General features: G+C 38.5%; 1 protein-coding gene across 1 annotated transcript; it reads right to left on the reverse strand.

Annotated features, from left to right (window-relative positions):
- Positions 1-1,961: 1,961 nt before the first annotated feature.
- Positions 1,962-9,980, reverse strand: LOC135474027 (testis-expressed protein 26-like). Its single transcript, XM_064754010.1, has 8 exons — positions 9,893-9,980; positions 9,261-9,471; positions 7,198-7,288; positions 6,269-6,431; positions 5,178-5,331; positions 3,320-3,496; positions 2,614-2,775; positions 1,962-2,262 (listed from the first exon to the last, which is right to left on the reverse strand). Exons 1-8 carry the CDS (start codon positions 9,962-9,964, stop codon positions 2,054-2,056), a joined length of 1,239 nt encoding a protein of 412 aa, XP_064610080.1. The 5' UTR covers positions 9,965-9,980; the 3' UTR covers positions 1,962-2,053.
- Between the last annotated feature and the right edge of the window lie 5,357 nt (positions 9,981-15,337).

Here is a 15,337-nt window from a genome sequence, read left to right on the forward strand (position 1 = left end):
AATGTTTTGTAACCATGCAGACATGTAGGCCTATAAAATTTGTGTATATTCTCTGCATGTGGCGAAGGGCATGTCAGAACTTTCCCTGATCCCATCTGACGATTGTCAATAAAACAAAGTTTAAAGCAAAACAATTAAGACCTACATGGATGTTAATATTAAATTAGGCCTACATGGATGTTAACATTTACGGAAGCTGGAATCGAACTGCCCGGCGTGATAATCGCCTGCATAAAACTGCTAGGACTTTGTGAAGGAAAAGTGGTCCTTGTTTGACCCATAACGAAAGACAGTTCAACCCATACCTAACACTACGAGGGCCCTTAGGCTACCTGGCTTATAGGGAAAAATGAAGTTAACTATATTAAGGGCCTATATATATATACGTGTGTGTGTGTGTGTGTGATGTGTTGAGACGGAAGAATGATTTAAGAAATAATGTTCGTGCTATGGGTGTCTCTCGGCAGTTTTAGTCAACATAATGTGGCCGAGGTTAATATTTGTCCACCTTTTTTAACCTCGTCATTCTTATTGACTATCGGTCTTGTTCCAGTACAAGACCCTTACGTATTTATTCATGAATGATGTACCGGTTGGCCTATAGCCCAATCTGATTAAGTATATAGCGCCAGTGTCTATGGTGGGTGGAAACTTTAAACTATATTGAATGTTGGCTAACACAATCATAGGCTAATGTTTGCCCCAAATTTTTTAATTGTGTAAGTTTTGATTTTATGGTGCCCTGACACAGATTTTTTATACCCCTTAGCGGAAGTGGGCCGTATAGGCCTACCTATAAATGATATCAATTTGAGTCTGTGCGTCGAGTTTTTGGGTTTCCGAACAACGACTGCTTCAGATATTATCCGATTTTGAATAAAATTTTGTGTACAAAAAGTGAAAACCATCTCGATTCTCGCTTAAAAAAGTTTTGCGTATTTCATGAATTCCGTAATTCTCATTGATCGCGATTGCTGGTTTCCGTGCTTCAAAATAGGCCTATTGTCCAATTTTGAGTAAAAAGTTTTGTACGGCTTCACTTTTTGGGGAGCAGCACATGAAAAATGAAACCCACCTCGATTAAGGCAGATGTTTTGTAGGCCTATATTTTCTGACTTCCATAATTTTCAAAATATTACCGTGCCCGACCTCACCAAATTTTGTGTGCAGGCTCATTTGCTGTTCGTTCAGATCGTGTCAAAATACGTTTGATTGAGGCATAAGCTTTGTATATTCTTAGCGTGAGATATAAAATTGAATTTGCTTGCTATATATAGGGCCTACTTGTAGGCCTGTGTACTTTTAGGTGCCGTGTTGCAAGACCTGCGACTCATATGTAGCCTACCCTGATGACGGGCGGTTGGCACGTCATGCCACTGAAACTGCGTGTCAGCGTGTGGTATCAGTACATACGGAAAAATTTTTATGCATATTTTGAAGCGTACATGTTTACGTCCAGTCACATGAGAATATATGTGATACAACAGCAGAATTTTATTCTTTGTTTTTATGTGAAATATTTACATTTATTAGCTACTTTTGTAATTTTTTTTTTACACAGTGTAGGTATATATATTGCGTATATAGTTAAACTTTACAGATACCAGTACTTTATAGTACATGTACCAGAGTTAAAATCAGTGATCATTTATCTACACATGTACATAAAAATGGACTAGACTACACATTATTGTATATTATATTTATACTGATCGGTCAACAAGATAACATTCAATTAATAACAATATGACATTTATCAGGTTTGCATACAGGCCCCAGTGACGTAACCAATACACAATAAACTGAATTTGGTAAAATCTTGCTTCAGCATAGTATAAAATTCATGCATATTTTCAAAATAAACATTCACCGAAGTTGAATAATCTAGATGTTAACAATATTAGCATAAATATGTACATTGAAAGCCATGTATAATACTGGAAAATATTGACTTGTCAAGATTTAAAACTCATAAAAAGTACACAAAATTTTTGAATTATGTGACAAATATGTACATGTAGAATATAACTTCCCGTTACTAATGAGTTTGAAATTAGGCAGGGACTAGATGCTGAGTGCTTATTGGGCCACCAATGGGTTGGTCTTGTTCTAACAGCTGATGGGATGGAGTAGTTGCCGTGGCGACTGGGCTATGTGGGCCTGGTGTGCGGCTTTTCCTGCCTTGGCTTGCAGTGTGACATCTTGGTTGCTGGTATCTGTCTGGTTTTAAACTGTGGAGCATTTTACCAACAATTTCTTTCTCTGAAAAGTCAAATTAATTTTGTTTAAGAAAAGATTGTCATTTAAAAATAGCATGGCATACCAATGCACCCAGTATTATCTTTACTTTATGTCTGTTCAGCCTCCTAACTTCACACAAAAAGTTTAAAATGAGCGTTAACCAATTTCAGTAGTAAAACTATGCATATACAACATTTTCGAGAGCATTACCAGTAATGAAATTCTAGTCTGGTAAAACTTGTGACTTAGGTGAACTTGGTTACATTTAATGCAACAACTGTTTCACAAAAATGATACTAGCAAAACTGTCCGAAGTGGAAAAAATGGCATGCTAAGAATACAGACAAACAGTGGTAAGGAAAGCTGACTGACCTTTTCCAAGTGACGTATTGTAAAACTTCTCCAGGGCATCGATGTTAATGTCACGAGAGACATCACGAATCTGCTGTGTGACAGCAGAGGCATTTTCGTTGAAGTGCCTATCATATGTCGTCTTTGTTTTCAAGTCCAGGAGACACCTGTTTATCATAGGAACTGTAAGAGGAAGCAGGAAAAATTTATCATGATATTTGGCTAATAGGCAGATAAATGAATGAATGACTACAGCTGAACACCACAGCAGTTTAATATAGGGTCGTTGCCATTAAGGATAATGAAAACAGCATTTTAACTTTTCACTGAAGAGACTGGCCCTGACTGCACAGTTGGTAGAGCATTCGCTTCGAGAGCAGTAGATCCAGGGTCAGTCCTGGGTTGAGTCACACCTAAGACTTTAAAAGAGGAAGTTGTAACCTCCTCGTCTGGCGTTCAGCAGGAAGAGGATAGTGCAACGATTGGTTGACCCATATCAGTATAATGGCTCGGGCGGTGCAGCTTACTTGCCTTTGGTAAGGCATCTCAGTGAAGCAGCACTGAGAAAATAGCGGTGGAAATCCGTTCTGCAATAAGGAGGAACGTCACATGCACTAAGGATTCCTTCAACGCCACAAGACTGAAAAATTGTTAAGTACGACGTTAAAATCCAAAGTACTCACTCACTCACTTTCACTAAAGAATGAGCTTTATGTTGATCACTTACTTGTGCCCACAGCTGCCTTGTTCTTAGTGCGATTGGAGCCGTAGCGCGTGGAGGGTAGGGCTAACTCAGGAACTCCTTTAGGGTTCTGATAAGCCATCCTGTTGCTGGTCTCTACACTGTACACCACATTACGCTTCCAGTCTGGAGGCAGGTCATAGGCAGACTTCATCTGAAAACCTAATGACAATCCACAAATACAGGGAATTACCAAAGTATAGCCTCAACTTCACAGGTATGTTTTTATATAGATTCACCTTGCATATAAAGAATTAAGCTGGCATCAGAAAAGCAGTATATTTTTTTCCTGTGGTGTCCAGAAATGTATCGGATTTAAAAAGGTAACAAGAGGACAGTCTTTTGTGTTGGTTTTTAAAAGTTCCCATGGTTTTATAGGAAGAGTGGAAATATTTATTCATTTTATTGTCATATTCAAGAAGTTTTGTGCTTGAGTTTTATGGGTGCAGGACACATGAGTGCCCTTAGGGTAAAACCATCGACCACGGCAACTTACTGACAAACACTAGCTGCCCAAGCCAGCATAGGTGTTGTAATCTGTATGATGGAAATGGTGGATATGTGGGGTTTCTTTTGGTATATAATGTCTGAAATCAGGATCGACCGAGCATTGGAAGCCAATGCACTAGATAATGTGTGAGACCAGGTGTTTGGGAAATACCATAGTGGATGATATGTGGGACCAGGTGTTTGGGAAATACCACAGTGGATGATATGTGGGACCAGGTGTTTGGGAAGTACCATAGTGAATATGTGGGACCAGGTGTTTGGGAAATACCATAGTGGATGATATATGGGACCAGGTGTTTGGGAAATACCATAGTGGATGATATGTGGGACCAGGTGTTTGGGAAATACCATAGTGAATGATATGTGGGACCAGGTGTTTGGGAAATACCATAGTGGATGATATGTGGGACCAGGTGTTTGGGAAATACCATAGTGGATGATATGTGGGACCAGGTGTTTGGGAAATACCATAGTGGATGATATGTGGGACCAGGTGTTTGGGAAATACCATAGTGAATGATATGTGGGACCAGGTGTTTGGGAAATACCATAGTGAATGATATGTGGGACCAGGTGTTTGGGAAATACCATAGTGGATGATATGTGGGACCAGGTGTTTGGGAAATACCATAGTGGATGTGTTTGGGAAATACCATAGTGGATGATATGCGGGACCAGGTGTTTGGGAAATACCATAGTGGATGATATGTGGGACCAGGTGTTTGGGAAATACCATAGTGGATGATATGTGGGACCAGGTGTTTGGGAAATACCATAGTGGATGATATGTGAGACCAGATGTTTGGGAATTACAATGGTGGATGATATGTGGGACAAGTTGCTTGAGAAATACCAAAGTGGATGATATGTGGGTCCAGGTGTTTAGGAAATACCATAGTGGATGATATGTGGGACCAGATGTTTGGGAAATACCATAGTGGATGATATGTGGGACCAGTTGCTTGAGAAATGCCATAGTGGATGATATGTGGGACCAGGTGTTTGGGAATTACAATGGTGGATGATATGTGAGACCAGTTGCTTGAGAAATACCATAGTGGATGACATGTGGGACCAGGTGTTTGGGAATTACAATGGTGGATGGCAAACATTTGAGGAAGTGTAGTTAGCGAGTTCCTATGGTGGAGGATGTGTTGGTTGAGTTATTAATACTTTACATGGTAAGGCCTAAGGAACCTGAAAGTAGGCCCTATAAAATAATGCAGTTATAAAGAGAATTTTTCACTAGAAAAGCAATGTTTTCCACAAGATCAAACACCAGCCGTAGGCCTATCTTATGAATGATCAGGCTACTGTTGCAGTCTTTCCTCACCCTGGGGGATACCCAGGTAGTCCTTCTGGTAGGTGGAGCAACACATCCTTCTGTGGATATAATTTATCTTCTCTTTGGTCAGAGGCTCGTTACAGGTTAACTGTCGGACATATTTTTTTCTGCCATGCGATGGAAAACGCCACGTCATGAAAGCCTGTAGGAGAGACAAAACAGACTAAATGAAACATTTCATAGACATGACGTTGCACTGGATTGGTATTCATCAGATTAGATGGCGTACGTCATGTGTGTTATAAACATGTTTGCAATAGACTAAATGGTATATTGAAGTACTTAAAGCACAGTGGCTGTGTATATACAATAGATGACATGTCATATTTCATGTCCAAAATATTTTATGGGACATTTCTAGTATTAACAGACATGCTGGCAATAAATGAAATATTTGCAACAGATACATATATATAGTAAAATTTATGTATTTATTTGATTGGGGTTTTATGCCATATTCAAGAATATTTCACTTGTACATCAGCAGCCAGCAATATGGTGGAAGGAAACCAGTCAGAGCCCAGAGGAAAACCCATGACCATCTGCACGTTGCTGACAGACCTTCAAAAGTACAGCCGGAGAGGAAGCCAGCATGAGCTGGATTTGAACTCACAGTGACCGCATGGGTGAGAGGCTTACGGATCATTGTGCCGTGCTGGCGCGCAAATCACATGGAGGCCCCCTGTACATACTAAGACTTCAGTAGTTCATTTTAATAAAGGACAATGATGTAGATCAAGAAATACAATATGGGTACAGTGTATCATCAATAGGACAATGTCAATATCTCTCACACACACATATATACATATATATATATATAAACAATTGTACATCTTCTTAATATGACTGTGTTTGCCCTAAAAATTAAGAGGGAAATAAAGGTCAAAAAATATTATTTTCTTTGCTGAAACTCATTTTTAGGGATATCATACTAAGGATATCATACCACCTTCCAAAAATAAACAGAACTCTCAGATTCAGAAAAACTTACCTACTTCAAGATGTCATGGACTAAATTTGGGGTGAAATACAGTAATCTAATTGCAATAAAATCTTACAATCACAGATAGTCTTACCTGTTTTGGGTGGGGGTTATTGTTTCTCTCCCCAGAGGAAGTCCCAGAGCGGATTGGGTCGCACAGGTTGATAGGTTTATTTCCAAAGTCCTCTGTGTACAAGGTCATACCGATGGGACCTCTCTTGTCATTTGTGGTCGCGTAACCTTGGGACGTTGATGGCCTTGAATGTTAACAAGGGTACATTTATCATAAAGTTGAAGCTTAATTTCACACTCAGTATGAAAAACCAAATATGTGAGATAATACATTAAATGCAGTCCTTATAAGTAAGTTGCTTATTAAAGGCAAAGTAAACTGAAAAGCTGAAATATATCAAAAAAAATTTTTGGTTTATTTTTTTATTACGAATTTACAGTACAATGCTTGAATTTCAAGATGGCTGCATAGGGACCAAATGATTAGGTCAACTGAAGACAGGTGCATCATTGAGTTTTTCATGTTAAAACATTTCATGTAGAACTGCACAAAATTTATGCACAAAATTTTGGTTACAGATTCACATAACAAAAGAGAAAAGCCAATATAATATAACCAAACTTATCTGTAAATATTGCTCAAAAAGCAGACTTACAAATCAGGTATTTGACTATTCATTTTAATGCAAAAAATAAATTAAACGTAAAAAATAAATATAAGATCTTTTCAGTGAAAAGGTCTTCCAGGTGAGCATGACTTAACTGAGCTCCCTTTGTGTTTAAACACATCGGATAAGTTAAAGGGAGATATTTCAACTGTTTAAGGATACTAAGATAAGGTGTTCACAGTCACTTTAACTTTTTCACCTGGACATTTATTTTTAGAATTTGATATTGACAATAGATCTCCACACTTAAGCAGTAAAAGGTCTCTGCTTCTGAAATGGTTTTCTAAACTGTTCCAACAAGCAATAAAATATGCTTGAAAAATTAAAAAAAAAAAATACATACCTGTGAGCTACAACTGTGGGTGTCAGTTTAGAAGTGTAGTCTCTGCTATAGGATGTGCTGAATGCCTGAATACCATCCTTATCTGTACTACCTGTAGATAAATTATTCATATCACATATTTATTTCATTTGGGATTTAATTCTCTACTCAATCTAGAATATGTCACTTCTATGGTGTCAATCAGGTTTTGTGGGTGGAGGAGACCCACAGGTTAACTTGAAGATAGCTCATTAATTTTTTTATTTATTTGATCGGTGTTTTACGCTGTACTCAAGAATATTCACTTATACGACAGCGGCCAGCATTATGGTGGGACGAAACCCGGCAGAACCCAGGTAGATGATTAAGAACAAAGATTTACTGATAGTACAACTAACCATTCCTGAACTCAAAAAATTAATCTGTTAATCTTAACAGAAAGTCTGCCATCTGCTAGAATAAACTCTTTTACCACAGTAGATTATTCTGTTAAATTTAACACAGGAATTTATTAATTTAACATAAGGATTCTATTAGACTAACAAGGCATACAGGTTGGATATGACTCAACATTGTGTTATAACAACAGAATACATTCTAGCATCACTCAAACACCAAGCTTAAACTTAAGATTAATTTCTTGAGTGTTTTATGTAAGGCTGTGTACCCATACATCAAACAATTAATTTAATACATCATTAATTGCTTAGTGAAGTACAGCACTTTGTTCCAGTCTGATTGGCTACTATCAAGTCATGTATTCCATGATTGGAAGATGGGATGCTTTTCTGGTAGCTGGCAATGAGTTGATGTTTTAGAAGCTTCTATGCTTGTACATATTGAACAACTTTGAACATAACGTAAAGCATAAAAAAGATGAACTGTAGGAAGTAAAAAAAAAATGTCTTGTGTAGTAAATGATATAAGGGTTTATACTGTTGTTCACAAACACAACATAACCTACAGACATAATGTATTTATTTGTTGGGTATATTTCCTGTTTATTATGGCAGGAAGATGTGTGAAGGAAACCATATAGGCACCTCCAATGCTCTGGAATATGGTTCTAGCCATTCTAATCGTCACCTGGATATGAATCCTTGGAGTCCCTGGTGAAAGGCTACAGTGGTCAGAACTGAGGTTGTCTAGGATGAGACTGGTCAGCACACAAGGGCTCGTTAGAGCACATACCTTAAATGACCATCAATTTCGTTCATGACCAACTTGCACATTTTTCCTGATTCTGGGAGTTTTACTGATGTTACAAAGTTATTCTGAGGTTTGCTCAAAACATGGGATGATATTCTACTGGAAAATTCTAAGTTTCAGCACCAAAAATAATAATTTGTGACATTAATTTATCTCTAAAAATGTGCATTTGTTGACAAAATTTTAGGTCATGTAGGGTAGTTAAATCTTTAAAACTATTTAGATATTTATTATCTATATGGAAGTTATACATGTGTTAACTATACTTAGAGCAGGGGCTTTTAAGTACATATGCATGATTCAAAACTGCCTAGTATGTGGGGAGGTCTGCCAGCAACCTGCAGATGGTCGTGGGTTTCCCCCAGGCTCTGTCTGGTTTCCTCCCACCATAATGCTGTCGTATAAGTGAAATATTCTTGAGTACGGCGTAAAACACAAATCATAGAAAAAAATACTTTGCCTTCACAGTCAGGGCTGCTCAGCCCATACATGTCTGATTATCAAAAGTTGTTTAGTTTAGTCGTTTAAGAATAAATTACCTGGAGTTGACAAATGGCAAATTTTGCTTGATTCATCCACCTTATAGGTCCACTTTAGAGTTTTGTGAGAAGTTTGATCAATCTTATGCGAAAAGTATAAATACTACCATCAAAACTATCATTTAAAGCCTTTAGATGGTTCAAAAGGTGCATTTTAACATACGGTACAAATCTGATGAAATACAACATGATGGTACAACTCTTCCGCCATGAATATTTATCTGATCGGTGATGGACGATGTTGTCAAGAATATTTCACTTATACAACCCTCAAAGAACACAGTGAAAATAAATAAATGTGTAATTATTTGCATAAGTAGGTGTTGATATATGTACCTATTTTGGCCATGGCTGATTTACAGCGCCTGATATCTTTGGGTATCTTGGACGTGTAGGGAGGGTGAGTGGTGTACTGTGGCGCGAGGCCCTCTCCTAGGTGTAGGGCTGTCACCAGTTCTAAGCACTTCGCCTGGTCTGTCGGGGTAGCCTTATTGTAATAACCCTCTAAGTGTTTCTGGAAGTTGTGCGTGATATAATCTTGACCAACCTGAAATAACAAGCAGATATAGCATCAGGCTATTTTCACCAGCCATAAATCAATGGTTAAGTGTAGCATTTATGACACCAGGCCACCAATTAAAGCAGACCGAGTGCAACTGACGATTTGCAAGAAGTGGCAATCGGAGTCCACGGTAAGCATACGTACTGTAATTTATAAAACATTGCGCAACTGAAAGCGCAACTTTCAATACGAATTAGCCACATTTTTGTTTTCATTTAAAAGACAATACGACACAGTTTAATGTTGGTACACACCGAACGATGTTTTCAAAATATGCCTGATTAAAAGTCGACGAGTTACCTAGGCTTATGTAGGCTTACATCACATAAATAATATGTGACGTTGCCACGACATTGGTTATTTGAAAACCCCACAAGTGTGATGTGCCGAATTGTTTCACACTTACGTTCGTTCGTAGTTTGGTAGCCATGTCTGCTGGAATTTCAGTGCTGGCCAAACCTAAGTCCAGACTGGCCATTTTCACGCTAGATGTGTGTGTCTATAATGCTACCTATTTGTTTAAACAAGTTGAACTACACCAGCACACATTGGGAGGGTCCCTACAGGGTAGTACCACATGCCCTGTTCCGGTATGTTGCCTGTGCTATCAGCACTATACTTATAGTATGAAGTATACTAATACATGTAGAAAAAAATCAAGAAAAAAACTCGCTTTCCTTAACAGATAAATATGCATGCTTTCGCCGGGTCAAAGCACACACGATAAGCACCGTTCATTCTGAAAGTTGAAAGACCGACAAAGGGAGGGACCCACTAGAGCCTCCAAGCAATTTTTCAGTAGGCCGTTTGTTGTTGCCCTCGAACCGCGTCGCGGTTGCTAAGAGCAGTCACACAGCGATCCACGCATGGTTTAAACAGGCATGAAGAATTAATGGACCCTCTTATTTAATACACGCCTGTGAACTAGCTGGCAGAGATCTCATCATTTCATTTTCCACGATTCCAGGTCTAAGTTTTTACTTCACAACGATTTTGAACACGTTGTTTTGCAAATGCTGAGGGCTCTATTTACATATATGAACGCCCTCACATATGTATACACACAACACAATTCGGATTGATTGTCTGATTAACTAATTGATTGTTGCTTAGATTTAAGAATCCCGAACTTGCAAGATGGTGTCCAGTTTTATGGGTGGAAGAAACCGGATTGCCCTGTGTAAATTTGTGACCTATTGCAAATTACAAACGAACTTTCCAACGTCTGCCGAGTTTGGGCAACAAAATTGTGGCTTTATGGAATATTACCAAGTCATTCAGTTTGGTAAAATTACCGGTATTTATTTGAGGATGATGTAACTGAGTAAAAGAGAAATCTTAGTTTGCTTTCACATGTATGTGTTCATCGTGGGTGGTAGAAAGTCAAAGCGTTTTTATGGAGCGGTGGAACCAGGCGGAAGTACTACCCCATCTTAGTAATGCCGCTTTGTCTTTTATTTTTTTCAGATAGACACGTTGTAGGAAATTTCTGGTGACTAAACTTATGATAGGAAGCCGGGATAAAATGTACATTTGTCCCTTTCCTGATGTCTTTTATCTGTCTTCTTATGATTACCACAAAAGCTCCAAAATGGACGAGTTTCAAATGCTGTGGTTACAAAACTGGATGTTAGCATGCATGTATTTGTACATATTTCGGTTTAGTACTAACATCAATATCTGATCTGAACGAAAGCGAGATAGCTTGTATTAGCTAGAGACATATAATGAGGACGCCTAAAAATGCAATAAAAGAGCTATGCCAAATCTCCACTTCCACTTCCACAGAGGAACACAAATTAGAACCCTATAATAGAAACAGAGATTGTTTTGGAAAAGTATTTTATAAAAGTACATGTATGTATATAGGCCTTAACTGTCAATGGAATAAGATATTTCACTTTTTACCTCAGGTTATGTTGACAGTACATCTAAATATAGAAATTAAGATATAGAAACTTTTGTCCGATATTATTTACATTTTTACGTGAAGTCAGGGAAATTTCCTAATAAAATCTTAAGTAGGGGAATCAGGACCCCCATGCAGCCCACCTCCCCATCCGAAACGCACTCCTAACGAATCACCTTAAAATATAACATAATGAATTATACGTTAATGTGCATAGTTTATATTAACCACTTGTTAAACTCATTAGTAAGCTTATAATCTGCATTCCCCCGGGCTCTGCCCGGTTTCCTCCTACCGTAATGCTGGCCGCCGTCGTATAAGTGAAATATTCGTGAGCACGGCGTAAAACACCAATCAAGTAAATCAAATAAATAAATATAATCTGCAGAATTAATGATATCCTCTATAACATAATGAATTATACGTTAATGTGCACAGTTTATATTAACCACTTGTTAAACTCATCAGTAAGCTAATAGTCTCATCTGAACGTGTTGGGTAAACTGTGAACTAACTTTGAGAATAGGCCAGTACATCAGAGTAAAAGAACCTTGGCCGAGTTATTATGCATACTTCAGTCATGTTGAATTAGAAATATCCTCTTACTTAATATTTTGGTAATGTTTGTACAAAGTCTGATATTAATTCCATGCACCAGTAGATCGGAGTAGAATGCCCTTAACATAATTTGAATTAGGCTCAGTTTCTAGTTACAGGGCCTAGATACGCTGACATATACGTCATTTGGGCCAGTATGTTGGAGTTATAGCGGACCTTAACAAATAGCTACCTATCCACACAACGACACAAACTAATATATATCAAATCTACTGAATTTACTGTATTCCCATCCTTGGATGTTACTTGTTGTGTACACTATTAAGTTTGACAATGATTGGACAGCATAGACTGGAGTTAAACTGAACCTTAACAGAACGTTAACTTGACACAATGGCGCACGAGAAAGAGGTTCTATTCCTTTCACCAACCAAGATGATATAAACTGTCAAATAAACAGACTTGACGCAGTCATCTGGATGCAATCATCTATACACATACAACAGGCATCTTATGATTGGCAGTCAGCGATACCAGAAAACAATGTAACAGCATGCATATTTTGTTATAATGGCCTTGATGGATGAGTGTCAAAGCTGTTGCATCCGGAGACATTTGCAGCCATTGATGCCTATTTGGCTCCAGCTCTCTGTCGTTGGTTAAGTTGCGTCTGTATGTTACAGCGTTGAAATAACCACCAACCTAAACTGCATACAGTGATGAATTGATTAGTGGTCTGAAGCCGCACAAGAGTATTTCTCTTGTTAGACGGCGGTTACGGTTTTAGAGACAACAAACACAGGCCAGAGATACAGGATGTCAGAATATCGGCGTTGGATATATAGCCTGAAACCAGAACAAGTTAGAGAACTCTGTGCATGCGTGCGGTCATCCGCAATCTATACTAAAATCACTGCATGACATACACCATTGGTCCTTGCACGGGTTAATAAAATCATTGTTAAAATCAGCAAGGCATAGTCTATATAGTTAGACAGGCGTGAAGACTTACCTATAATAAATGATAACCAAGAAGTGTTGCGACAATCAAGGGACGAAAACCCAATAATGGCATTTAAAGTGAGAGAATAACTTAAATCCAGATACTGGCAGCAACACGCTTGGGACGCAGATAGACGGATTGTTGATCTGAGCAATGCGGTTAAAATAATCAATGTTGACTTACCTACAGTGGTACAGAAGTCAACATACACTTATACGTTAATCCGCTTCACCAAACCGCGTTACAAACAGAAGCCTTAATTAGTCCAGTTGACAGACAAGTTTGTCTCAACTCTGATTAAGGCTGTTTGGCACGGCTGCTTTGATTAGCGAGTAACACGCGAAGTGGGCTTGTTTTTCCACATGGCAACATGGCCAAGTGCATACCCATTGTGACGCCATCCAATAACCTCTGACACGTATCCAACGCAAAACACAACGTCGACGACGTGAACGACTTCCTGACTTTCACGAAAAACGCGTATCGAAGTCAACGTCACAATAAAGATAACATATACATCGATGGACGAACATTTAGATTCTTGGGAGAAAATAGCAGTATTTTTTCACTGTCTGAATTCATTTAGTTGTTTGGTTTGTGTTGAAAGCCGTGCTCAAATATGTTTCACTTATGTGACGACGATCAGGTTTTAGAGTGAAGGAAGCCGGTTTCCCGGAATAAAACACCTATTTACTAGATTTCCAAGAATGAAAAGAACAGGGGCCGATTCCACATAGCCATTTCTGACTTAAGTAAAAATTTGAAATACGCTCTTAAAGCTTATTTTTCGGCCACCTTATCAAAACTATATTAAGGCAAATGTGTCAAAATTTCAACTTTCTGCACAAAAAACTATCTGCATTATGATATGATTTTAAATTTTGACTTAAGTCAGAAATGGCTATGTGAAATCGGCCCCAGGGCCTAAGCCCATTGGGCAAGCCTGACACAGAAGGCGACTGATGTCGGTCAACCCATATCGCTGAAACAGCCCTACATGTTTTCCATGCGACAAGCAGAAGAATTTGTGTTCTGGTTGTTTGACGGCGTTTCAGGTGGTGCTGCAGCTAAATATTTGTTTAAGATATTTTAAACATATAATGTAAATGATACTGTTTACACAGTATTTGACTGATATTTAAATTTTCTTCTTTAATGCAAGAAAGAGATTCGGTGCGTTTTTAATAATGCCTGCTTAAGTGTATATTCTAGGACAGATGGGCAGGCCGACACGCGATCATGAATTCAAATGTGAACTGGGTTCCATCCCCGAAAGGACCAGTGCTTGAGCAATTACTTCTTGTAGTCTAATCGATATAGACGGGCAATGGATGGTGGTTTCTGTCAGGTTTGTCAAGAGACCTAAACGGTTGTGGTTTTATTCCCAACTGTCCGGTTTCTTCCTCCTATATAAGTGTACTACAGGAGGACATGTGCAAATACAACTTTTGTCACAAAAGAAAGGGAAAAAAACACGAAAAAACACTCCAATATTTCCAATGATAACCCAAAATAGCATGGTCCTATGAATGGCGTGAACTTCATTACAGCTGTATAAATACAGCTGTAATTACAGTGTGTTGGACCATTAAATTTGTCCTGTATTTTGTAGAGGTAAAAAAAATGTTTCGCTTCTGCTTAGAAAGGGTTGAAAACGTCCGCAGCGCAACCTGTTGCACCGGTTAATAAATACCGCTTACCCCAAAACCCGTACACGATTGTTTATTTATTTATTTGTTTGATTGTTGTTTTACGCCGTACTCGAGAATATTTCACTTATTTGGCGGCAGCCAACGTTAAGGTGGGAAGAAGCCGGACAGAGTCCGGGGGAAACCTACAACCATCTGCAGGTAGCTGCTGAGGACGTTCCCGCGTAGGACGTGATTGTATACGTGAAATGTTATTGAGGAAGGTAAATAAACCCCAATCGACAAATATACCAGTTAATTAAGTGACCAACTCATGAGCCATCAATATTGCGTTTGCACCATCCATGGCGAAACTATTTCTCAAAGAGGACTTGCAACGATCGTAGAGACTTAGGCTTGTCTTAAGTCCTATAATTTACGTTTCTCAAACCAAATTTAAGCGCAAGACAGGTCGTAAATTTTGTGTCCACTATATAAGGCGTTATAGGTCGGTCGTAACGTGAGAATATAATAGCAAGTTATAAAGGAAACGTAACCAAGACGATGATTCACAAACATTTGAAGGAATTAATGATTGAATGAAAGATTGACATTGGCAGTGTGATTTTCAGGCCGAACCTTGCATGACGAGAACACCTGAGAACCAGCGGAAGCATGTTTGTCCGACGACACGAGAACGACAACATCCCAAAACCCAACAAATAGGAAACGGACGTTTTCAAAAGCAGCTAA

Source organism: Liolophura sinensis, chromosome 8 (assembly GCF_032854445.1).
Source record: "Liolophura sinensis isolate JHLJ2023 chromosome 8, CUHK_Ljap_v2, whole genome shotgun sequence".
NCBI classification, from domain to species: domain Eukaryota; kingdom Metazoa; phylum Mollusca; class Polyplacophora; order Chitonida; family Chitonidae; genus Liolophura; species Liolophura sinensis.